General features: G+C 43.5%; 1 protein-coding gene across 2 annotated transcripts in view; it reads right to left on the bottom strand.

Annotated features, from left to right (window-relative positions):
• The window catches only part of CLVS1 (clavesin 1), a 179,507-nt gene that overhangs the window by 1,869 nt on the left and 151,070 nt on the right, over window positions 1-26,568 (bottom strand). The window contains exons 5-6 of one of the 2 annotated variants that reach the window (XM_059394640.1): window positions 25,537-25,772; window positions 24,439-24,485 (exon numbers count right to left, since the gene is read on the bottom strand). In XM_059394640.1, the coding sequence (XP_059250623.1) occupies window positions 24,439-24,485; window positions 25,537-25,772 (283 nt within the window). The remainder of the gene's footprint in view (window positions 1-24,438; window positions 24,486-25,536; window positions 25,773-26,568) is intronic. The other variant, XM_059394639.1, reaches the window with a different exon arrangement.

Raw genomic sequence — 26,568 nt, 5'->3', positions numbered from 1 at the left:
ATCTTGAGATGCATCAAATCAAATAAATCTTGTTGGAAGTTTTTTAATGTTTCCTAATACTTTTTAGAGCCCTTGTTTTTCAATGTCATAGCAAACTATCGTGTGTGATGTTAAGACTATGAGGCATGGAATCTGGTCGGTAAATGCAGACTCTGCCCTTTACTGACTGAAGAGCCCTTGGGCGGGTTTTTAAAATTCTCTGCACCTTTACTCTCTCACCAGCAAATCACAACTATTACCTCCCTTCCACAATTGTTGATAAGGACTGAAACTAGTAATGCTCACAAAGCCTTTGACATGGAATTTTAGTTAAGAATGCATGGAGCATCACCATTATTGCAATGATAGTAGTGATCTTTAGTTTCTGATACAGTCCTCTCATACTGGATAATAACAGCTTCTTTTTTGGGTCTACAACGTGGATTGAAACTGAAATTATTTTCCAGCTCATAGAGAGAAGATTATAAGAGATATACATGTGATGAACACTCAATAAATGGTCACATACTTTAAAAAAAAAAAAAAAGTATTTCAAGCCTTAAGAAGATGGTTGAATTTGATAATGTGCAGTAACATGTTCACTCAGGAGCCTGAGTCACCCAAAGCCTCCCCATTCCAAATGTCCCTTGACCGGCTGTTCCAACCCTTGGAGTATCCCACCTGAGAGAAGTGTCTTTGTGTGTCTGAGACTTTGGGCCATGCCTTAGTTCATGCCAACAACGTGACTAACTGTGAATGCCTTTTTTGTACATCTGGGTATGGGGACACACCCTGTCAGTTTGACCTCTCATGGTGGCGGGTGAGGAAGGAGGAGCTGAGGACGGCATGTCTGGGTGACGGGCTCCTCCCCACCCACAAAAATCCTGGACACCAAGGCATGGGTGAATTTCCCTGGTTGGCCACACCTGGTGTGTGTTGTCACACATTGCCAGGAGAATTAAGCTCTGTCAGGACAACTGGGCAGCATGCGTGCGAGGGGTCCAGAGCACCTGCCCTCCACCCAGTGCACCTTTCTCCTTTGCCGACTTTAATCGGTATTCTTTCACTGTAACAAACTATAACTGAGCGTAACAGCTTTGTTGGGGCCCATGAGTCCTTCTGGCAAATTACTAATCCTGGAGGTGGTCGAAAGAACTCCCAAAACAGTATATAAAAACACTAATACTTGTTTTGTATGCACCTGATATCGATGTAAGTTCTTCACATGTATTAACTTACTTCATTTTCACAACCCTAAGGAGTGGTGCTATTATGATCTCCGTGGCAGAGTGGTTCAGCTGAATGATCTAATGTTCCTTCCACCTCACTGCAAAAATAACTTTCTGCCTGAGATTCTTATCTCCATTCAGGCTGTGTATGTACCACAGAACATTTAAAGAAACTAAGCAGCAAATGCATACAGTCGTCTCCAAACAGTCGATTTTGATGAGAAAAATCAATCCGTCCGAACAGTGCAACTTTAGGTACCAAGCTTAATCTCTGAAAGTGAAATGTAGGCGCACCTAGCTGGCTCAGTCGCTCAGAAGCTGCTGACTCTCAGGTCGTGAGATCACGCCCCATGGTGAACTCTGTACTAGGCTCAGAGTCTCTGAAGATTCTCTCTTCTCCCTCTGCTCCCCCCCTCTCCTGCTCTCAAATAAACACATAAATCTTTTTTAAAACATAAAATGAAATAGATTCATTTACTCCTGGGACAGGGCAGAGGAAGCCCCAGCTTGGAGTCTAGCTCAGTTCTTTTACACGTTTCCTATGCATTTCCCCCTGCTTTAGCGAAGGGCTTGGGTGTGTGTGTGTGTGTGTGTGTGTGTGTGTGTGTGGACTGTGGTGTAGAGTGATAGATTTATATCAGGAACAGAAAAGCCAAAAGCCCGGGACGCTTGGGTGGCTCAGTCGAATAAGTGGCTGCCTTTGGCTCAGGTCCTGATCTCAGGGTCCTGGGATCGAATCCCGAGTCAGGCTCTCTGCTTAGTGGGAAGTTTGCTTCTCCCTCTCCCTCAGTGCTTTTTCACTCTCAAAGAAATAAATAAGATCTTTAAAAAAAGAAAATCTGAAAACTCAGAATGCATTAAAACAAGTCTGAAGAATACCAGAGGGACACAGCTGCCTCCTCAGCCACCTCCTTCTGGCACTTGACAGTTGCCGGCTTTGTCCTTGGGCCCCCGGGAGAGTGGAAGATACTGATGGCTGTCCCACTTCAGAGATCTTACACTGCACATCCCTTCTTTCATGCCAGTTGGCTCTATTTTAACACAGGGCCAGGGAATCACAGCCACAGCTAGACAAGACCCCTCAGTGATCCATCGAGACTGACCCAGTAAGGGGTCATGCAGCCTCTTCTTGAACTTCTTCCAACTTGAGAACCTCACTCCTCCATGCCCCTAGAAGGGCAACTCTACTGGAAAGTTCTTCCTTTTGGGGTTAAAGCCTCTGCCTTCAGCTCAGGTCATGATCCCAGGGTCCTGGGATCGAGCACCACATTGGGCTCTCTGCTCAGCGGGGAGCCTGCTTCCTCCTCTCTCTCTCTCTCTGCCTGCCTTCCTGCCTACTTGTGATCTCTGTCTGTCAAATAAGTAAATAAAATCTTGAAAAAAAATAATTGGAAGAAAGATCTTGCTTTCCCTGAACTCAAACTCATCTTTTTGCAGCTTCTACATACTATTTCTGGCTCTGTCTGCTGCAGCCATCAGTGTCGTGTAACCCACCTGGCCCACATAATCAGGCTTTAAGTGTTTATCTAGTGCTCTTGTCACCAGCTAGACCCCAAGACCTGCCCTTTCACTGTGCACCTGCTTATACGCACTGACTTTTGTCCCGCATTTTTCCTTAAGCTCTTCTTTCCAGTTCTCCTCTTGACTCAGGCACATAAAACCAGAACCCCCCCCTCCTCCAGTGACAGCCACTGCCCTAACAAGACCTCCAGCCTGCCCAGACCACCCACACCAGCTTGAGCCAAACGCCCTCCTCACGTCTGCACAGAAGGGCCATGGAGTGACGTCCAGAACTACCGACAGCTACCTTCCTCTCGTGATCCCGAGCCTCATTTACAAAACATACAAATTACGGATAGGCGTGTTCAACCTTATGCCCACCTCTACATAGGGTGACAAGGATCTGCCTTTTAAATATTCACCCCAATCCCACCTAAAAGAAGCCTATCTGCCCTTCTTGGGGAGTCATGCCTTTGGAAGTTATTCCCTTGGGATCTCCTTATTTGTTGCAGGTCAAATTTCCTTTGTGTGACCACTCACCTGGGTGCAGTTTCTACTGGCCACTCACCAAGTTGCAAACTCCCATTGGTTGCATGACACCCTCAGCCCTCTCCAGGCCATCACCGAGGCTAACCGATTCCTCTTGTTAGATTTGCCAAGATTTCTAAAATTACCCCTGGGAAGCTCTCCTGCATCTCTTTATCAACTCGTTGCCCACAGGGTGTCACCTCAAAACGGAGGGAAGTTATTGCTTCCCTTTTTTTCCCCTCGCTGTATGTTTCTGTGGAAGCATAGAAAATGCGCCTAGAATCGCATTAGCCTTTCTGGCACTCAAACAACATAGCTGAGGAAAATTTAGTTATATTTGCATATGCTGCTGATAAACCGTTTCTTTTCCATCCTGAAGGTGTGTGGTTGAAGATTCAATTTCTTATTTTTAAATTTGGCTCAGATCTCCATTCTATCTCTGGGTTTTTTGTTTCTGGTTTTAGGGGGGTTTTTGGGAGGGGGGGTTCTTGAAAATTGTTATCCATCCAAATCATTGTCTGTGACTTTAACAAGTATTGGATTTGTTTCCAAACTTTCCCCACCCCTATTTGGGGAGTACCTATGGGGGGAAAAAAAATCTACAAATTGTCAAATACTGAATTTTCAAACAAAAATCATTTATTTTTACTCACTTATAGCAAGAAATGTTTGAGAATGTCTCCTCATATATGCCAGGGACTGTGAGCAAATATTCAGGAACTGTATTTCTCTTGTGGAAATATTGTTTCAGTTACCCAGTGTGAGAGGAACAGACAGATGTGGGGTTACTCTGATAGGCACCCAGAGGAGAGAGTGTTTGGAGGTGAGGCACTAGCTCTAGCAGGACAGGAAGGAAGGAAAAATCTATCATTGGCGCAGTGACATCATTCACGGTCCCGGTTCAGATGACCCTCTTCCCTTCCACTTGGAGTCAAATTTAGATCGATGTGATTTCTTTCAATAGCTGTACTGACAGCAGGCACACAAGAATGGAGGCTTTCTTATCTCGGTCAATACACTGTGTGTCTTGGGGGAGCGAGGGGTAACAATTGAACAATACGGAGACGCTGAGCGTGAGGGACCGAATGAAACATTTTCTTTCTTATCTGTGTTTCCCCTGATTGAATAGATGACCAGAGCCTTTTTTACTTTTGGCAGGATGTATTCCATTTACCTGGACACACAACAGACATTTGATATAAGAAGCACTCTACACTGTGAGAGAGCCGAAATTCGGAAAACAGAAAGCAAATGTTGCTTTTTTTAAAAAGCTGGTATAAATAAACGAAACCCAGAGAAACACCCTTCTTAAATGTTGCCCTCTGGACATTTAGCAGAGTCAAAGCACTCTGAGAAGACTGATCACCGACTCACTGATAAAAATGTCTCCACCACTTGTACACAGAGGGCTCAGAAATGGTGTGTTTAGCGCTTTAACCCCGCGACTAGCCGCTCGCCTTGCTACTCCCCTGCCCAGGTCACACTTGGAGGTAATCTCTCCATTCAGTGGCTTTGCCAAGAAGCTGAACACTTTCCCAAGATGCTGAACACTTCCACTGACATAAACGTTTTGGACTTCTCTCTGTGGTCCTCTTTGCAACACTGAAAACAAGCTTGACCCCAAGGGCGGACGGGGTGGGGGCGGGGGACCATGAGGGGGAATCTGAGCCATTTTAGCCCTGATTATCTCAGTGGTGTATCAGACTACCCTGACAAAGCCTTCATTCTAGCCTCCATCGCTGAGTTTTGTTTTCCTGCCGTCACATTCGTTCCCTCCCCCCACCCTCTCTCCCATTCCCTCGCCCTTCTACCCTCTACCTTCTTCACTCCTCCAATGTTTGCAACTCTCCCCACTCCATATCATCAAAGGTCTCTAGCCATGGTGGAATTTTACAGCTTCTGAAGCCAAGTAAATTCCAGAAAGAACAAGATGAAGATGGGAAACATTCACCGTGAGGTAGTCCATTCTGCAAAGACTCATGTTGCATTGAGACTTCTAAGACTTTGTTGCGCTGCTTTGTCTCCACAGCCATCACCACATAGTCTTCTTACTAATGAACTGCCATTGCCTGGCATTTGCTATGTGGACCCTGGATAAGGGCACAGCAGCTCTGCCCTTCAACCTGCGTCAAGAGTCACAGGAGGCCCGAGAGGTAAGGAGACTTGGAGGCAATTAAGTCAATCCCTCCTTTAACTCAGGTCCTGACCACTTGTTTTCCAGAGACCAACCACATCACTTCACCAGGAAGGACTCCACAGTCCTGGTTTTACTTCTTAAAATCAAGGATGGTCTTGGTTTTTAGACTAGCACAGAATTGCCTAACATCCTAGTGAGCTTATCTAACGAATTCTAAGCAGAAAGAGTATTTTCCTAAAAATGTATCTTTAAATAATTTTTCTAAGTAATTCTTTTTTTTAACTTTTAATTTTTTATTATCATACAATGTATTATTAGCCCCAGGGGTACAGGTCTATGAATCGCCAGGTTTACACACTTCACAGCACTCACCATAGTACATATCTTCCCCAATGTCCATAACCCAACCACCCTCTCGCTACCCCTCTCCCCCAGGAAACCCTCAGTTTGTTTTGTGAGATTAAGAGTCTCTTATGGTTTGTCTCCCTCCCAATCCCATCTTGTTTCATTTTTTCCTTTCCTACCCCACAAGTCCCCCACTTTGCCTCTAAACTTCCTCATATCCGGTCTTCTAAGTAATTCTACCAAGCCTCTTTTTCTCCCTGTGATTTCAAGTATCAAAGAAATTCCCCTGGCGAGCTCCAGCCTGGGCTTGAATGATGGCTCCATCCCTGTCTTTGTGCTCCTGGGCAGACGCCACCCTCTCCTGTGTAAGATGGAGACATGATACCATGCCCAGTGGGAATAGAGAATTAGATGGGTAGGGACATGTAAAGTGTTCAGCTAAACGTATTCACTCACTTTTAGTTTTTATTAGTCTACCCCTTTTGCAGATAAGAAAATTAAGGTCCAGAAACATTGAGTTCTTTTATAAATTGAGCCACAAAGCATGAATTCAACTCAAAGTTTCCGTAGCTTCTTTGTGAAATTTACAAGAGAGAAAGATGTGTACTGGTGCATCATGTAACCTAACACTAAATGAAGAAGTAACATTTCAAAATTGATAAAGACCAACATTTTGGAGCATTGGGTATGATGCAAAAATAATGAATACTGTTATGCTGAAAATAAATTAAAAAATTTAAAAAAATTCAAAATAAGTGATGAGGCTATTCCTCGTAATGTTAGCCTTATGACCTTACTCTATGTTTTTAGAAGTAACACAAACTCTTCCATCTGATTAACAATTTTTTTTAAGGATTTTATTTATTTATTTGGCAGGCGGAGATCACAATTAGGCAGAGAGGCAGGCAGAGAGAGAGAAAGGAGGAGGCAGGCTTCCCGCTGAGCAACAGAGCCGGATGTGGGCTCAATCCTGGGACCCTGGGATCATGACCTGAGCTGAAGGCAGAGGCTTTAACCCACTGAGCCACCCAGGCGCCCCTGATTGGCAATTATTTATGTAGCTTTCAGTGCAACATAATTTCAGTTGCTTCCAACTGCGTAAAGCAATATGCAGCTTCTTTCTACCATAACACCTTTGCTAATGGCCTTGATAAGCAGTTCAAGGAATATCTGTAAGACATATGCTCTGTTCCCTAACAAACTTTCCATAATCAAAATCATTGTTGCAACAACCTGATCATGCTCACTGGGAACAATTAATGTTTACTGAACCAAATAAATCATGAATCATAAATCATGTTTTTAAAAGATTCACCTAAATACTTCTCACAGAAAGCAGTAAAGTTTTACCTTATCAAAGTGAAGAAATAAACAAACCTTCCTCGACAAGGACAATACCATTCGCCACATTTACTTAACTGCAAATATAAAGAAACCGACTCAAGAAAAATATTCTATTACTTTTGAAGCGAACTGTTTTTAGAGAGCGCTAAATATTCAGCTTAGCTCTTGCGTATATGTACCATAACTCAAATTTAAATGTATAATGTATTTCTACTTAACTGTGATGAGCTTGGGCACTGCCGACTAATCTTATAACAAGGAAGAAAGAGCCAAGAAAAACCACATGCACCTTCAGAAAGGACGAAAGCAGTTGCTTTTGTGAAATTAGGCTGGCAAGTGAATAGGATTAGAGCAACACGGTCCCACACGGAGCCCTAAGCACACACAATTATGGAGGACTTGAGATGGGGCTGGTCTGAATTGAGATGGTCTGTAAAGGTATTGAATACACTGGATTTTGAAGATAATATAAAAAAATAAATTGTAAAGTGTCTCATTAATACATTTTAAAATTGTATATTGAAATCATAATTTTTGTATATGTTGGGTTAAATGAAACATTATTAAAATTAATATCGCCTGTTTTTTTTTCTTTTTTTTGTAATTTGACTACAAGACAACTCAAACAGCTTTACGTGTGTGGCTCGCATTGCAATTCTATTGGGCAACCTTGGTCTAGACCCTTGTTTACTCCATCATGCTTGTGGCTGAACCCAGAGTAATATACTAATCCTCATTCAGAAATGCATAGTCATTTCCAAGGGCCTCAGCAACATTATTATCTGTCATCGCCAACATCCCTGCTCTAAGCTCATTCCACGCTTTAACCCATTTGACCTCCCACTGACACAAAGTCCTGTGGGACTTGAGAGCCATTTTCTGAGTATCACTGTTGTTGCTTGAACTAGAAAGAAATTTCCTTAGTTTAGACTCCATTAATTTGCTGTCATTTAGATGAAGGTTCACATGTAACTTTATTATATCTCTAAATGAACAAATAAAATGAAAAAACTTTAGGAAGGAATTTTTACTACCTAAAGAAAAAGAAAGAGGTTCTTCCTGCCCAGGTAGCAAAATTAATATTGACTTTACGTTATGACTGCCAATATTTTTTGCTGTTCTTTATAAGGGGGCCAGGAGAACTGAGCTGATGAAAGATTACTAGGCTCGGGATTAAGTGCTTCTTCTTGTCAGCATGTCACTAACTTGAGGTGGGCTCTGTGGAGTACCTCACTCAGCTTCTCTGGCCCCACGTTCTTCACCTGTAAAATGACAATCTTGGATGAGGTAATATATTTAGCCTCCAAGATTCCATGAACTCTACCAGACTGGAGCCCACCATTTGTTCTTAAAAATCATTAAATCTTGAAAATCATTTTTTCACATTTCTCCAGTTTAGACATTAAGCTCACATTGCCTAAGTCCCTCTCTATCTTTGTTTTTGCCTCCTTCTAGAAAAGCATAAAAATACTAAAAATGCCAGGGAATCACAGGACTTGGAATGCCTTTCCTGAAGTTAGTATGTGCCCAACGTATTTAGATATCAGGGGTCAAAACAATTTATCTTTTGAAAATCTTTTTTGCTTCTATAAGTTTCTAAATGTTGAATTCAAAGTTGCCAGAGGCCACTTAGCAGCTATTTTCCTGTGTCAATGTTCAAGTGTTTTAGTTTGTTTAAACTATCACACTGCAGGCCCTTGGGTGGCTCAGTTGTTTGAGCTTCTGCCTTCTGCTTAGGTCATGATCCCAGGGTTCTGGGATTGAGTTCCGCCTCAGGCCCCTAGCTCAGCAGAGATTCTGCTTCTTCCTCTACACCACCCCCTTGCTCGTGGTTTCTCTCTGTCTCTCAAATAAATAAATAAATAAATAAAATCTTTAAAATAAAGACAGTAAAATATCTTATTGCTACACATGTGTGCATGGATCGTAGATTCGTGCTGCAGAGGGTAGATGCCACAGGACCTGTAACCACTAAGGGTTTTCCAGGATGCCCCAAAATTCCCCTCGGTGCTTGTTCGCCACCGTCTCAAGTCTGTTTGAAAGTGTTTTGAAAGAAATTTCAACACATACTTGATTTGTCTATTTTTAGAATTATCTCCTCCAGGAGACTGCCCCATCTCCACGGCTGGTTATAATTATTGTCACCCCCACCATCATCACCATCAACAGCTACCACAACCGTTCTTTGAACACTACTGCTTGCCAAACTGTGCACTAAGTAGCACTGAGCCCGCATTATCTTTGTTTAAAACTCACGAGGATCTTCAGAGGTGGGTATGGTTCATTCCATTTTGCAGATCAAGCAATCAAGCCTCTGAGAAGCTGATTTACTTGCTCCAGATCGTCCTAGTTAGCTGTGGAACTGGAATCTGAACCCAAATGTAAGTCAACAGTCTACGTTCTTGAACACTATGCTCTCCTGTGCAAAAATTATCTAAAATTTAGTAAGAAACAAAAGGACATTATATATATATATATATATATATATATATCAGGAACTGGTAATAGTCAAGTTCTCAGAGAAGCCTCTCTCCTGTTGTTATTGACGAATCCAAAAGTTAGCACAATTGTCTGTTTGTATAAAAACTTGATTTTAGGCAAGCGAATGAAATCAGCAAAGGAAATAGCAGAACTTCATTCAGGAAAAAAATGTGTTGTAAGAACCACAGCTAATGTGATTGTATCTCTATCTCTAATAACCAGCAGGATATTTAATAACACTTCAATATTCTTTCTTCTAAATGTACAGCATTCACGCAAATAGCTGGGAAGGCCTAGACAAGAGTGCAGTGGGGTCAATAGAAGAGGTAGAGGCTGAAGAAAGGGAGCAGCTTGGGCGTGACCAAGAACAGAGCTCAGCTGCCAGAAGACGGGCCAGTCCGGGCACCCGGATGTGGGGACCGGCAGGGATGGGGGAATGGCGCCCAGAAAGGCCGAGGTGGAAACTGGCAGGTGCAAATGGACATTCTGCTTAATTTATTTACAAAGGAGTTTATCACCCTTTATGAAGCTATACATTCCTGTCATAGTAACTCCCAGTTTCTTGGCTGTAAAATGGAGAGAACATTACCATATTCTCCCCAGGGCTATGAGAGGTAAAAAAATATAATAAAGTGCTTGCAGGTCTTTCAAGGAGAAACAATTTCAATTGGAAGGCTTTATCATTTTACAGACACGTTCCTGAGTATGGTCTTCTGGCGTGAACAAGTAACACCCTGCTTGTCTGAGATAGCCTGATAGCCCGTGTCTGCCCACAGAGGAAACCAAAGAAAAACTGAGAACAGAGAGAGATGGAGCAGATTATTTACATTATAAAGGAATTTTAACCTCACCGAGCAATTTACTAAAATATTCCTATTTAGCAGAGTCACCCGAGGACACCAGAAGGGTGAGGATATTCAAGGTCGTCCCTAGCGTTGTTGACCCCAAATGCTTCATGAGAACCCCAGGTGTCAGGGTGAGTCTAGAGTCATCTTAGGACCCCTTCCCCATCTGAGCCAGTCAGCTCTCCCTGCGATCATTCCAGATTCTGCACGTGTTGGGGGTGGGGGGTTTCCCAAGGTTTGAGGAATAGAATACACTGTGATAAGTACTTAGACATGGACTCAGCTGTTCTGAGATGGTCCCAGGAGCATTCAAATCATACATTTTTCACACACAGATATTTCTGGAGAGGTTTTTTCCCCGACTCCCCATCATAACTTAAAATAGCATCGCTGCAAATGGCTGCAGGTGTCCGCACCACCTGCTTTGAATGGAGTCATCATTCCTTAGAATTAGACCCACACAAAGAGCCACTAGTCAGTTTCAGAGCATCCCTAATTGTTCCTAATTACTCTCCTCCCTCTGAAATTGGTGATGCACCCCCTCAGAGGAGCTCCTTTGGTAGAACTGGCATATAATGTTCTGAAGCAGGTCGAGAAATACCAAAAGCTGTCAAGAACCAAGACAATGAGGATGACTCATGCTATCTGAGTTTGAAGAAGACAGCTAGAGTTCTCGATAAAAACTACCTTTCCAAAGTCTATTTTTTTTTTTTTGCGTCCAATGACAATATGTTAAAGGGTCTTTTTTGATATTACTCCAGGAGTTTGAATATCAATTTTCTTCCTGAATGTCTGCATGTTCCCCACTCACAGTGGGGACTGAGGATGACACAGTACATGGCGAGCGTGATGGCGGAAGTTGCTTTTCAAAGGGAAGACTGGAGCTGGTGGGAATGGGCACAGACAGCCGGGACAGCTGCAGGAGTTTGAGAAGGCACACACCCCCCACCCCCACAAAGTTGCTTTAGAAACCCTTGTGGAATGAATGGAGGGATGAACACACAAATAGAGGGAGAAAAGTTCTGATAAAGGAGACAGAGCATTTGACTTGGAAAGAAGAGAACGAAATTTATGACATTTTGCCACCTACAGGCTCTGTCACCTGGGCTAAGTCATTTAACCTCTGTGTACTTCAGCCACGTTATCTGTAACATGGGAATAATCCTCTATTTTTATCTACTTTAAATCTATTCTTTAAGGAATCTACTTTTTAAAAAATCTGTGTGTTTTTTTTTATTCTCAACACCTGAAAGGCTCTGTTGTCAAGAAGTTTCAGAACAGGGATGTCTGGGTGGCTCAGTTGGTTTAACATCAGCCTTCGGCTCAGGTCAGGATCCCAGGGTCCTGGCATCGAGTTCCACATCAGATTCCCTGCCCTGCTTCTCCCTCTGCTTGCTGCTCCCCCTGCCTGTGTTCCCTTTACTCTGAGAAGTAAAATCTTTAAAAGAAAAAAAAAAAAAAAGGAAGGCAGCTCAGGACAAGTCTAGGGACATGTGTCTCTACACTGGCCTATAGGAAAATAGTACAGTCTGGGGCCTTGCCACCTTTAAGCATCTTTAGCATGGTCCCCAGAGGAGCTGCACGGGCACCGCTTGGGAGCTGGTTAGGAATGCAGATTCCCAGGCTCACCCCAGACCTGTGGAATCAGAAGGTGCATTTTAACAAGGTCCTGGGGCTTCATATACATGTTAAAATTGGCAAAGCATTGCTCCAAAGCCAACGCTGCAGAAATCTGCCCCTCGCGCAGAGCTGCAAGGATTCGTCAGGCATGGTTCATTCCAACCAAATTCCTGATTCTGTTCTCCCATGTCCTTGATGTCTTAAAGAGTTAAATGAGTTCATAAAGTATCTCACTTATTCCTAGAAAATAGCTCTCAGTTGAGGAATATCTGTCTTCATACCAGAAAAAGCATTTGGGGTGGGGAAGAACAGAAATATTTCGGACATTCAAAGTTGGGGCATTGAGGTCCTCTCTGCTTTGCCATTTTACATTTTGTCCTTGTCTATGTCATACAATAAATTCTTTCATGAGTTCGGGGACAAGTTGTATGCTCACTGAGGAAGGAAAAAATCTCTGGCTGCAGGGTACTCACATGAAAAAGAGGGAGGTTAATATAAAAAATCTGTCTGGCCCTTCTACAGCTGTTCATACATTCCAGAGGGAGTGCTGAGACTCAGGGGTGCATCAGAATGAGGCCTCCCCATGCTGGGCATCAGTCTAGGTGCTGGGCCACAGAACGGACCCAGTCAGGTGACCTGTGATTGCAGAGGTGGTGGGGGCTAACCCAGGCAATGAAACATAAGCAAATGGAAAGTTCTGGAAACAGAGAAGTGCGGGTAAGCAGAGGAATTGAGTGGTGTGATGGCGAGGGCCCAGGGAAAGCGGACATGCTGCTTAGTGAGGAAGTACCCCCAGCAACAACAGCTCTTGCTGAGCCTACCATTGTGACCTTCAAGTCATGAGGCCCAATGGACACCTTCCAATTTTCATCTTACTTGGTATCTGGCAGCAGTCAAATGAGTTGGCCACTCTGCCCTTCTTGAAACTTCCCTCTATCCCCTTGGCTCCAGGGACACCATACATCTGGTTTACCTCCTATCACTGTGGATGTTCACTCTGCATTTCTCCTCCATTCCTATGGCATGTATTCCTTGCTTTACACTTTTGAGCCCTTAATTTATGCTCATTCCAGAATTCTTTTCTGAGATTTAGAACCATCCATGCAATGGCCTATGTGACTACTCTAACTGGATACTGCGTAAGACTTCACACCAACAAGTCCAAACCTGAACTCAAAAAACCTTCTCCCCCAGTCAGTACCTCTTCCAGAATTGCCCGTCTTGATAGATGGGACTGCTCTCCATCCAGGTACACCTACCAGGGACCTTCAGTCGTTCCTGAAATCTTTTATTTGTTCCCCATAACCACTAGATTGTAAAGTCTTATTTTACCCATCAAGTGATTTCCAGTCTGTCTTCTCTTTGTCCCCATCCAACCACCATAATTTGAGTTTCCACCATCTCTCACCTTCACTGTCTCAGGAGCCCCAGATGGTCTCCTCACCCTTACTTTCTCCCACTTTAGCTCAATCTTTTCACAACAGAGTGAACTTTTAATAAACCCAATATATTCATATCATTTTCTTGCTTAAGATCTTTCTATGAGTCTCCACTGCTCGTAAGTCCAAGTCAAGACTATGAGGCCCTGCATAGCAGGCCCCTGCACTCATCCCTGGCCATTGTTTCCCTTACTTTCTGCTCTTCAACCCCTTTTAGTTTGTTTATTTTTTAAATTCAGTATTTTAGGGGCACCAAGGTGGCTCAAGTGGTTAAGCCTCTGCCTTCAGCTCAGGTCATGATCTCAGGGTCCTGGGATCGAGCCCCATATCAGGCTCTCCACTCAAGGGTGAATCTGCTCCTCCCTCTCCCTCTGTGATCTCTCTCACTTTCACTGTCTCTCAAATAAATAAATAAATGGAAATCTTTTAAAAATTAAAAAAAAAATAAATTCTGTATTTCATTGAGTCTGAGGTCATCAATTGAAGAACCTGTCCTGATTTCAAAAATGTCTAATGTAAGAAGAAAAAAAATCTTATAATTGTTAGAACACAGTAGTTCCGGTGTATCGCCCTGCCCCTTCGAAATGCAAGGTTTCTGCTCCCACATCACTCCTTCTTTTGCTTGGGAAACTCTTTTTCTCATCCTTCAAGTCTCAGCTTCTGTGTGAGCTCTTCAGGGAGGTCCTTTCGGACCACCACGATGGTCCCATCACAGGTTGGGACCCCTGTTATGCACCCCCATTATGCACTTGAATTTTAGAGCACTTAATCGTGGTGATAATGAAACAGTCTTTTGTATAGTCATGTGTTCAAGGTCTTTTTCCCTTAACAGATTATAGACTCAGAGCAGGAGATAATCATGCTATCGTCAGCAGCTAAGACTTATCCTTGCTTCATGTAATCCTCACAGCACCATAATAAGGCACATCTATGACTACACCTGTCCCTTCGAGATAGGGAAACCAGGCCATAGAAAGATAGCTGCTCAGGTCACATGACTATTAATTTGAATGCCTAGAATCTGATTTCAGATTCTGGTCTCTTAACCTACTTTTTAGTAGGCACTCAATAAATATTTGTTGAATGAATAAATGAATAAAGTCTTCAAAAAGTTAAATATTGTCATTATTGTTCATGGAGTTCTAGAAACTAAGAGAAATCATAAGACTAATGAGTCAGTTTGTGATAAACCCAGAAACGATTTCAAATTTTAATCAAGCACTGATCACAAAGACCATGTCACTGTCTCATTCTATTATGGATGGTTTGCAACAATCTCCTCATCACTCTACAAAGTACCCTATTCCTAACAGCATTTACTGTCATTTCTTTCTTTCCTTCTTTCCTTCCTTCCTTCTTTCCCTCCTGTATTTTTTGCCTTCCTTCTCTCCTATTTCCCTTCTGTTTTCTCCCTCACTCTCTCCTTTTCCCCTTCCTTTCTTCCTCACAGAATATACACTGAGCATCTATGACATACTAGGGAAACTGTGGCGCACAGGATATATACTGGTGAATGCAAGTACAATCCCTGCCCTCGGACAGTATATAACGTATAGAAGGGAGATTTCATACGTAAGTAAACCCAACAAAGATGTGGTTATGGAATTGTATCCCTGTTAAGAAGGAAATAGTTCAGCGGTAGAAAATAGCAGGATGGGAAGAGCAGGACCATGGGAGTGGGGTGGGTGAAGAACTCCCTTCAAGGGAGTAACTGGAAAAGCCAGACCTGATCACGGAGGAGTTGGCCACCAGTGAAGGGGAGAGCGTCCCAGGGCAGGGGAGGCCCAGGCGCAGGACAAAGCCGGGCACACTGAGCTGGGGACAGGAAGCCAGGGTGGCCAGGCCTGCCTAAGGAAGAGCAGCCTTTATCTGACGCAGAAGACCAAGGGGTGGTCTTGGGGGCTGTTAGGCCAAAGAGCGCCATCATTAGTATTTCTAAAGATGACCCTCTAGACTAGATGGATAACAGTTTAGATGAGAGGGATGGAGAGGAGGGAGAGTAACAAAGACCAACAGAGGGTGGGCAGAGACTGCCTTGGCTGGTAAGTGGGAAACCAGGGCTGTATGAAGGCCCCGTTGGGTGGGTGGGTGGGGTCTGTGTTGCTGATTCCTCCCTCTCTGATTCCTTGGTTTTACCCATTCCCATTCCCTGCTTTCACTGTGCCTGGCTGTCTTCTGGGCGCAGGGCTCTAATGCTGGTTCCTTGCATAAATTAAGGCAAAGAAAAGGGAAATGACCAACATCAGTCTGACTTCTAACCAGGGATTCAAGTCATCTTCCTCCAACCCCTTATCACTAATTGTTATTTGCCTCTCTAACAGGGAGTCAGGAATTTTCATTGTTAGGGAGAAGCTTCCATTGGGAAAGTAATCAAAACTCTGAACAAAATGGAAATCCTATGAATAAGGCTGGGGAAGAAAGGAAGGTACAACTTATTATTATCCTGCTCCTCTGTGGTGCTCTGCAGACCTCCTACTACGGCCACTGGACCCTGACAGTGACTCCTGGAGGTTAGAGCCACTTTATACTTGAGGAAGCCAAGACGCGGTGAGGTTAATGGACTTACCCAAGGTCCCATAACTAGAAAAATCAGAAGAAAGTGATCAGAACCCACTTCTGCTCTGAGAGGGGAAGATCGAGAAAAAAACATAGAGAGGCAAAGAAATGTGCAACCATGAAAGTCACAGAGTCACAAAGCTAGCAGGCCATAGTTAGGATGCATAACCCCTGACCCTCGTCTTGGATAGCAGCAGAGGAACGTGACACGGGGCTCCCCGGGGCTGATCGCCACAACAACAGGAACACAACAGCCATGTCTGAAGGGAGACAGTGAGGAATTTTCCAGTGAGATGCTGGAAGTTCTAAAGTTCTCTTTGGCCTCAGCATAGAAACTCAAAGGCTGCAGTCTGGACACCTTAAGCCCAGACGATATGTACAAGGTTTCCCTTAGGTTTTTAAACATGCACTGTAATTCTGTCTGCAAGCAGCACATCGGTTTTAGGAATGACACTGCAGACAGATTTTGATCACATGTTATGCCAAATATTTGTCTTCAGCCATATGATCATCAAAGCTCACAAGCGAGAGTCCTTGCTGGCTATCCGATGTTGGGCACAAACAACATCAGCTTTATTGGAATCGGGCAAATGTTTGTATACCAAAAGCAGTATGTTCACAAGACACAAACGTTCTTTGTTTTTCTTGCCCAGATGACAACTCCCTCTCCAACTGGCCGCATCTGACCGCTGTGCTCCGGTAAACAGGAAATCCTTTCAAGAACACACATCGTGAGCAACCGAACAGTTTGCTCTCAAAACTACTCTGTCATTTAACCACATCTATTTGTTTCTCTTGAAATCAACCTGACTTGGTTGCTTTGCCAGGAGCTTCGAACTCTTTATTTCCCAATTTTTCATGTCATTTGTTAAAAAAAAGGAGGGGAGACATGGCCTTGAACACAACAGTTTATCCAGCCCCATTCATTTTCTTATTGACCAAATTCATTGTATAGATTTCCTTTCACTCAGATGTTACATGGCTGTAAAGGATACGCTTGCAAGGAGATGCCCATCTGCAATTCTGCCATGAAAAAGAAAATTGTAGAAAAGCAGGAGATCCATCTCAGTCCGACACATGAGTAGTGAGGAGGCTATGCAGTTATTTTTCTTTGTTCCTTAAGAAATGTTAACCAATTCTTGTCGGTATCCATGAAACACACCAGTATCCAAAAACTGACATAAAACACTGGGCATTCACAGCTCACTCAAGGAGTCTTTGGTTCTGAAAGTGGTGACCTCTCAGACATTAGCTGCCTAAGTAGGAGTGAGGAACACCCCGGAACTAAGAAGTTCAATCATGTTTAAATTGGAAACTAGTCACGAGACAACTTAGAGGGCAGTAGAGACTGTGGGTCATTCATTAAGAAATGATGCATTATGTGATTTTATTGAACGTAACATCCATATGGAACATCTGTTGCTGGGCCACACAGTAAAACGGACCCTTTTTGCTCCGACTGCTTGGAAGACAAGGGTCCTCCTGTTCCACACTGCCACCCCTTATTTTTTTCCTATGGGGTGTATTTCATGATGATGTATGACTTCTGCTGGAAATGGGTAGCTATCCAGCAAATGCATACATTCACCCCATAAAAAGAGGACCGTATGCTGGAAGATCGCCAAGGTCATGGCCAATTCTACTGACAGCTGAAAATAGTTAAACTGACTTTTACTGCCCAGGCAGGAGCCAAAATTTCCTTCTGGCTCAGAAATCTGAACTCAACCCAGGCATTCACCCAGCTTCTCCCCTTCTCCCAAATTGGATGTCTCATAATAGCTCTATGACATTGTCCTCACTTCTTCTAGGAGCGGTGTTTAGGAAACACAAAGGTGGAGGCATTTGGTCAAAAGGATCCGAAGTAATTCTACCACACAGAGCAGCTGGCCAAGACCCCAAAGCATCAGCTCTTCTCACTGTCCAGCATATAATGTTCACCAGAGTGGACCATTTCTCGGAAAGTTGGGGGCCATTCTTCACTGGTGCAAGAGGAAATGCCGCTAGGTTTTCTAAGGGTTTCTTCTCTATAAATACTTGTCTGGCTCCCTGATAAGTGCTGAAGTTCTAATAAATAAAACAGGAGTTAGTTTTCAGGATGCACTGAAAACTAATCCAGACGTTTCTGACGATTTCAAGAATTGACGGTTTTGATTCTATGAAAGCTATCATCACATAGCTAAAAAACAGAACCCCAAAGCCTTGAGACAAGCATTTTTAAATGTAAACACGCAGTGAAGGCACCTGAAGCATCGCTGTGTCAGGCCAGTTAGAAAGCTGGTACAGAGATAATAACCAAACTGTTAAGACTGTGCTCGCGTGCACGGTGCGAGGTTGCTGCTTTTTGCACCGACGTGCTGTGCTGACACCCATCTTTGGATTCCGTGAAGGAAAGGGGCCCGTGGCCTGCAGGAGCAAGAGCTCAGCAAATATCAGTTAGAGAGACACAGCCAGAGTGGGTGTGGCCAGTGCTCCTGGCCCCGCCCCCAACGCTGCAAGTTAGAACACCTCTCCCTGCATCTTCAAAGCATCTCCAAGGCGACTCGGGCTCTGCTTTTCTGAACACTGACTGGACTCCACTGGGCCTGGGTGGTTGGGTGTAGTGCTAACTACGTGCAGCTCACCTGCAGCCCAAGGGAAGCAGAATGTGTTATTCTGCTCTGGTAATTGTTGGGCTTCTGAGAAGGAGCCACGGTTCCACCAACACCAGGCTTGGAGTTTCTCTTTCAGCGCTGAGACGACAATCTCTTTGGGAAATTCGTGAGCCAACAAGACTAGAGTACAGCCTCGTACCTTAGATAAAATAATATTCCCTTTCCTTGTGTGGCAGATTGAGCCCAGATCAAAATGCAGATAGGTACACCTGAGCCCATGGGTGGGGACCTCCAGGAAGCAATGAGAATGAAAACTGTCAGCCAAGGTTCAGACCTAGTGGGTCTCTATGAACTTGAATCAGCTTCCTGATTTTCCATTTCCAACATTGGTACGGTGTTTACCTACCCTAGTCTCTGGGAGGAAAGTGCACAGAAAGATTCCTACAATAAAATAACTTTGGTGACACAGATTTTTACCCTGTGAGACTTCTCAGGACCTTGACTATGATAATTAGAAGAAGAAAAATATTTTTTAAATCTAAGCCCATGAAAAAAAGAGGGCACATCTGTGCACCGTTTACTTACACTTTTCAAGCTACAAAATATTAACTATGTATGGAGCAACTGACATGTGTAAGACACCATGATTCTAGAAGAAGCCGGCTGCAGGGCCATACAGAAAACCTCCACATGAAAAGACAGGGGGCTTAAGCCTTAGCCCTAGCGACTTCATATAAGCAGTAATGGGCAAAGGGATGGGCAGATAGTTTCCCATTATTGTTTATAAGCTGCAAAACTTAACAGAATTTACCATCTAGGAGTCTAAAATAAAATTAAATAATAAGTGACCTTGTTTTGATTAAATTTAAGATCTTAAGCTCATTCTATGAAATAATACTGACTACATTATGGCAACATGAACTTGTAATTACCTAATAAATAAATGCAATGTTCGCTCAAAAACCTATATATAGGGGCTCAGTCAGGTGAGCTTCTGCTTTCGGCTCAGGTCATGATCCCGGGGTCCTGGGATCAAGCCTTGCATGGGATCCCTGCCCAGTAGGGAGTCTGCTTCTCCCTCTCCCTTGGCTGCTCCCCCTCCTTGTGCTCTCTCTCTCTCTGTCAAATAAATAAATAAATAAATAATAGTTTTTAAAAAAGAAAAAAAATATATATATACCATGTGGGGGGCAAAGAAGAGGTCCTTGGTAGCAGAAAGGCCGATGGTGCTTAGGTGATCTCTAAGACCTTTCTCTGGTTCTAAAGTTTCCTAAATCCTGATAATAAGGGGAATAATAATATGCACATTTATATATAATTATTGTATTTTATATACAATTTTCATGGAGGATGTTCATCCTTCAAACTGCAGCTGTCTGCGGTGGTACACCCCAGAGGAACCCACTCAAGATCAACTCGAAAGAATTGTGGAAGATAGAAGTTTGCTCTCCCTGGCTGCCCTGGCAGAGGCCACCTGCCTTTCGGCTCTGGGGGTGGGGAAACAGTTTTGATCTGATCCCTTCCTCTTCCCCTTTTCTATGCCAATCCTGTTTGGTCGACCACATGCCCTAGGCTTAGAAAATCAGCCGCTCCCTTGTTGGCCAGGGTTGGTGGCTTCCCCTGGCAGAGAGCCTGGCTTCTCAGGGCACTCCCTTTGACTTTGGCCCAGAAAGACCAGGAAAGCTTTCTGTGTCTTTGAGATCATCAACTCCAGGGTCAATCAACTGCAGCCCTCTGGGCTGACGAAGCTTAGTAGAGACCAGCAGAGTAACCGAGTAAAGTGATCTGCGCTGCCTGTGCCCTCCCAGGCTGCGGGGCAGGAGGTCACACCTGTGTTTGTTTGTTTCTTTCTTTCTTTCTTAATAAAATTTTATCTATTTATTTGACAGAGATACAGCAAGAGAGGGAACGTGAGCAGGGGGAGTGGGAGAGGGAGAAGCAGGCCCTCCGCTGAACAGAGAGCCCGATATGGGGCTTGATCCTAGGACCCCAGGATTGTGACCTGAGCAGAAGGCAGATGCTTAAGGACTGAGCCACCCAGGCACCCCATCACACCTGTGTTTCTTGAGCAGGGGCTCTGAGCAGCGTTCCTCCAAACTGCCCAATCTGCAGGGCAATCTGCCTTTGGATGATTCCAACTCCCAGGAAAGGCCCCAGTTCCTACTCAGAATCCAGGTCTTAGGCTAAAATGCATATTATTTCCAGTAATCTTTTACCAATAATTACTGGTAATCTTTTTAAAAAATCTATATATGTGTGCATATATATATATGTATATATTTCAATACATACACATACACATATTTATACATTCATACACAATATAGAGTATATACATGTCTGAGTATATGTACATGTTTATAATAAATACATATATGTGTTTTTCAAGTAGAACTTTTCCAAAAATGGTTAATTGTCCTCCAGTAGTTCAAGAGACTGTGTTTTTCCATGTCTGGATGTGTCTGTGTGTATGCCTTTTACATAATATCTATAGCCATTTAGAGATTAAGCATAGAACTCAGAAGCAATTAATAGCCATCATTAATAAGTCTAATAATTGAAAGAGATATTACAAAATCTACATACTGATGGAAAGACCATGTCCTTGCTCCATGAGGCAGACACATCATGCTGCTGGGTCCTGACCCCAAGCCATCTCCTCCTCTTTCCTAGGTGATAAAAAGACCCACTGGTTTGGGCACATCTGCCCGTGTGAATCAGGGGTGCACTCCTGCCTGAGATGTCTTGCTTGTGTGGGACATGGGGGCAGGAACCTGGGTCACACGTGCCACCAGTGAGCTACTGAGACACACAATTCTGTAGTCACCTCACTCTATGATGGCTCATTATGTGAAACAATCAATTGTCCATATTGTTTAAAGCAGTCTGATTGGAGTTTTATCTAATTTGCAGCCAAAATCATCATAACTATTATAAAGCCTCCTTGCTGTTAGTTGTTGGACAGTTTCATTAAGCTGGGCTACCTCCTTTCCAAGCCGAAAACATAGTCTGGTAGTAAATCAGATAGAAGGTAACAGAGTGCTTCTGACATAAATAGTTCCAGGAACAGAAAGTGACAGCTGATGGTCGAGAAGCAAGGAAACAGAGTAAATTATAGAATAAAAAACAGGAACAGGGTCGTGTGGGTGGCTCAGTGGGTTAAAGCCTCTGCCTTCGGCTCAGGTCATGATCTCAGGGTCCTGGGATCGAGCCCCGCATCAGGCTCTCTACTCAGCAGGGAGCCTGCTTCCTCCTTTCTCTCTCTCTGCCTCTCTGCCTACTTGTGATCTCTCTCTGTCAAATAAATAAATAAATAAAATCTTTAAAAAAACAAAACAGAAACAAGAAGGTAAAAATACAACACTCGGGGTCATTTAGTTGTGGAGCAGAGAACACCCCACACTTAAAAGCCCATAAAAAGATCATTTTATTAAAGAACAGATCAATATTGAAATCAACTCTTTAGAAAGTTTTCCATATAAACCATATTTTTTAAAAAGATTTTATTTATTTATTTGAGAGAGAAAGACAGAGAGCATGAATGAGGAGAAGAGAGGGAGAAGCAGGCTTCCCACGAGCAGGGAGCCCGATGCGGGCCTCCATCCCAGGGTCCTGGGATCATGACCTGAACCAAAGGTAGATGCTTAACCGACTGAGCCACCCAGGTTTTAAATTAATAATTTTTTAAAAGTTTTTCTGCTAAAGGGTTGAAAAGAACTTGTTAGAACCACTAACCCACTGAGAATTTTATGTATCTTGGATTTTACTCACGTTGAGCTCCCCATTGAGCACAGAGTCTGCTAGAGTTTCTCTCTCCATCTGCCCCTCCCCACCAAAATAAATAAATAAATACAATCTTTAAGCAATGGCCTAAAGATGCCACCACCAATGAAAGGAAGAATGAGCAGGATACCTTGATGGCCTTGGTAAGACAATGAGATGAGAACACAATTACTACCTTCTTGGGGCGCCTGAGTGGCTCAGTCAGTTAAGCGTTTGCCTTTGGCTCAGGTCATGATCCCAGGGTTATGGGATAGAGTCCTGCGTCGGGAGATGCAGAGAGAGATCTCTCTCTCTCTTAAACAAATAAATAAAATTTTCAAAAAACCCAAAAACAATTACTAACTTCTCTGGCATAGTCTTAGATTTTGACATCAATGTCTTACCTTTTCCAAAACCTGCCTTTGTCCCAGAATACTTGTCTAAGAGTCTTCCTGGCTGAAATTAGAATGTTTCCTTAGAATTGCAGCAGGTTCTTATACCTCCTTTATAGTACCTCTCCCATTATGTATTACATTTGAGTTATTTGTGGGCAAACCTTATCTCCCTTACTAGGCTGTAAGAGTCTGTAAGGCAGGATCCATGAAAGCCAGGAAAAATCAGCTCTCTCCATCTGGGAGCTGACATTTTGGTTGGAGTAATTGGACAACTGCACCAAGATCGGGTTTTGGAGGCAACAGCTTTCATTCAACAATAATTCATTCATGGGGTGTCTGTTGTGTGTCTATTGTGTGTTGGACATTGAGTTCGATTCTTGAGGAGGGTGTGAAGTGAATAAATGTTATACAAAGATTTTAGCTTCCAGAACTCACCATCTCATAATGGAGGCTATCACTTCCTCTGATCTTCAATGTCAACTTAGAGGGAGAACTTGGATCAGGACATGTCTTGTCACCCAAAAGAGATGTAAGTCTGTAACTAATCATCTGGAGAAAGAGTGTCAAATTCCTATTTTATGCCCCTGGACTTTGGACATTCCAAAAAATATGAGGATATGATGACTTTATCTAAGTCTCTAGAGATAAAATAGGGACAAACCACAGGAAGGGTCATTGCTCCTGCCCATGGAGGGATTGGAGAGAGAAGCCTGGGACTAGAGGTGAGGGTAGAAAGTGTGAGGAAAAGCAGACAGTGTGCCATAGCTTATAGAGGACAGAAATGCAGAGTGTGGAGCTGGGCTGCCCAGCTCTGAATCCCAGTTGGCCATTTACTAGCTGTGTGACCTTGAGCAGTTGCTTAACCTCTCTGTGTCTCAGTTTCTTAACTTGCAAAATAGGGAGAATAATCATAACTTGCTCATACAGTTAAGGTGAAGATTTAGAGTTAATGCAGGAAATGGGCTCAGAGCAGTGTTAATGGTGTGAGTTGTTACATTATTATCATTACTGTACTGGAACCTGGACTGAGAGTCAGCCAGAACCTGGGTGGGACAATCTTACCTGTTCCAGTAAGGTCAGTCCCTTCACGGTAGAGACACAAAGCTAGCCTCTCAATCCTATGACCATCACTTCCCAAAGAATGTCTGCTGTTAATCTGGGGGAATAAGTGAATTTCCAGATCTCTCCAGTCTCAGCCGAGAAGCCTTACTAGACATGTGAATGTAATATCCCCAACTGAGCAGCAAATGTGGAGATCCTCCTCCTGGGCACTCTCTCTTGCTTCAGGACATCAGTGCAAGCCCAGTTATCCATAGGAGAATTTCCTTCCCCAAATACCTCCAGAGGATGGCCAGTCATTGCTTCAGTCTTATCTATGGCCCTCATTCACCTGCTGATGGCTTTTAGTCTGCATTTCCCTGTGAATTCCATGATCCTCATAAAACCCAGAACCCATGAGGTCATTTCTCTGCCTACCAATGTCGGGTGAGGAGACACAAATGAAAACAAATATGACACGAAATTGTCCTCCCATCAGGATGATTATTAGAATTAACGTCTGATAATATCAAGTACTTTTCAAGAGTCTGGGGAAGAACATTCTCATACAGGCTGGTGGGAGTATCCATCTGAACGATCATTTTGAAGGGCTGCTAGGCAGCGTGGGCTAGTTTTAAAATGCACACACCCTCTGACGCAGCGGCTTCAGGGCTCCAAGCTTCCCTGAGGAACTTCCTGTGGGAAGGAAGGAAGGCTATCAAGGACTTACACGAGTCTCTTCATTCGGAATAGACAGAAAACTCAGAAGTAAGCTAAATGCCCATCAAGAAGGAAATGGCTTCACTGTGATGCATTCATCTATTGGAATACCATGCATCATTAAAAGCACGAGATGTGTCTAGATTTACTGGCATAGAAGGATACACATAATAATATGTTATGGGATAAATGTGCCCTGCCCACCCCAAATTCGTATGTCGAAGCCCTAATCCCCAGTACTTCTGAACGGGACTGTATTTGAAGACAGAGACTTTCAAAGAGGTAATTAGGGAAAAACAAAGTCTTTAGGGTGGGTCCTAATCCAACATGACTGGTATAGAAAGAGATCAGGACACAGACACACAGAGGGAAGTCCATCTGAAGATACAGGGAGAAGACAGGTGTCTATAAGCCAAGGAGAGAGGTCTTATAAGGTACCAACCCTGCTAATACCTTGATCTTGAACTTCTAGCCTCCAGAATGGTGAAAAGACACATTTCTGTTGTCTAAGCCACCCCAGTCTGTGGTATGTTGTTGCAGAAGCCCTAGCAAACTAATACACAATATCCTGGGCCACACTTCTCTGTTCTTCTCTTATTCCTATGTGTATTCCCAGGGCCCATCAGTGTCTACAGGCAAGTAAATGCTCAATAAATGGTTCTAAAATGCATTTAAATAGAAAGGAATGCTTTCTTGCAGGCTGCTTTTCAACCCAGGGCATCTCAAAGGCCCAACATTTCATTCTCTTTGTGTTAACTCCGACTGTCTAGAGATGAGCACTGTAATCACGGCATGAGCAAGGTCTAGCCTTTAACGGTTTCTTTAATACAACGGGGACTACTGGACTTCTGGACCAGCCAAGCCCCACTGGCTTTCAATTCTAGTGAAATCTGCTGAGAATGTATTGCAATTTATTTTATTCAAGTTCTGTGCCCATAAAGGTCTTCAATTCTTAACCCACAATAGGGCCCAAATCAAAAATGCTTATTGACCTTTGTCTGGGAAGCTCTGATAATGCAGTTCTTACCTCTTCATCAGCTTGGGTGAGCATTCTCTCTCCAGATTGGAGGATGTGTGTTTCACGTGCATTGCATTGTAGGAAGTGTGAGTATAGTCATTTTCGTCGTTGTAGTCTGGACCAAGTAACGTCCGGGCCCAAGTTCCCATGTCATAAGGAGGAAGGGTTCCTCCAAATTCAGAGGGCAAAAATTCAGGGTGGATTAGCTGGTGAAGGCTGTTTAAATTGTTTCCATGCAGGAAAATCTGGAGAAGAAAAAATAATTATCCACCACCACCACAACAACAAATCCAAAACATATGAGCAACTATTCAGCTTGATACACAATTTAGCAATGACAAATTGGCTGCACTGCTGGTAATCATGGTGTTTAAAGAGGCGTTCAATTTTGTGTCTGCAACTTAATCTTCATAAAATGTTAATTTATTGCTCAGAAAAGGGGCTGAATTAATAGTCCTTAAAAAATGAAGTTTATGAACAAATTGGGTATTATTTGGCCCGGGCCCGAATTTACACGTACAGTAATCTCCTAATTATCCCCACTGATAAAAAGGGTAGCGATGTAGACTATGCAACCCCCCAGTCGTGCTTCTCGTGCACCCCCACATTGTTCTGCTCCTTCTGCCTCCCCCAACGGCTTTCTGCTCTCTGTACCCTCTCCGTCTCCCCATCCTCTCCAGGCCTTCCCCAATCCTCACCAGCCTCTTCCCCAGTCTGTCCTGGAGATACCTGCGTGCTCTGGTGCTCCTCCCTGCTCCCCCAGTTAACTACTGTTTGCTGACTTCTATATTTTCTAATGGGTGCATTTATGTCTTGATCGCCCACAGGAAGAGAAGAACACTCAGGAAAAGGGATGGTGTTTTCTTACCCTTTTAATACATTCCCAGCTCCCAGGATTGATGTGGGCACAAGGTAGAAACCCTATCCATTCGTCAGTGGAAGGAAAACTGTGGCCTGAGAACTTAGGGGTATTTTTACCGCCATCTTCCACTTATGTCTGGACTGAGGGCTAACACCCAGAGAAGTTTGCATCTTCTAAAC

This window comes from Mustela nigripes, chromosome 3, assembly GCF_022355385.1.
Source record: "Mustela nigripes isolate SB6536 chromosome 3, MUSNIG.SB6536, whole genome shotgun sequence".
Lineage (NCBI taxonomy): Eukaryota > Metazoa > Chordata > Mammalia > Carnivora > Mustelidae > Mustela > Mustela nigripes.
Note: the sequence above shows the minus strand (reverse complement) of the source record. Positions and strands in the feature narration are given on the sequence as shown.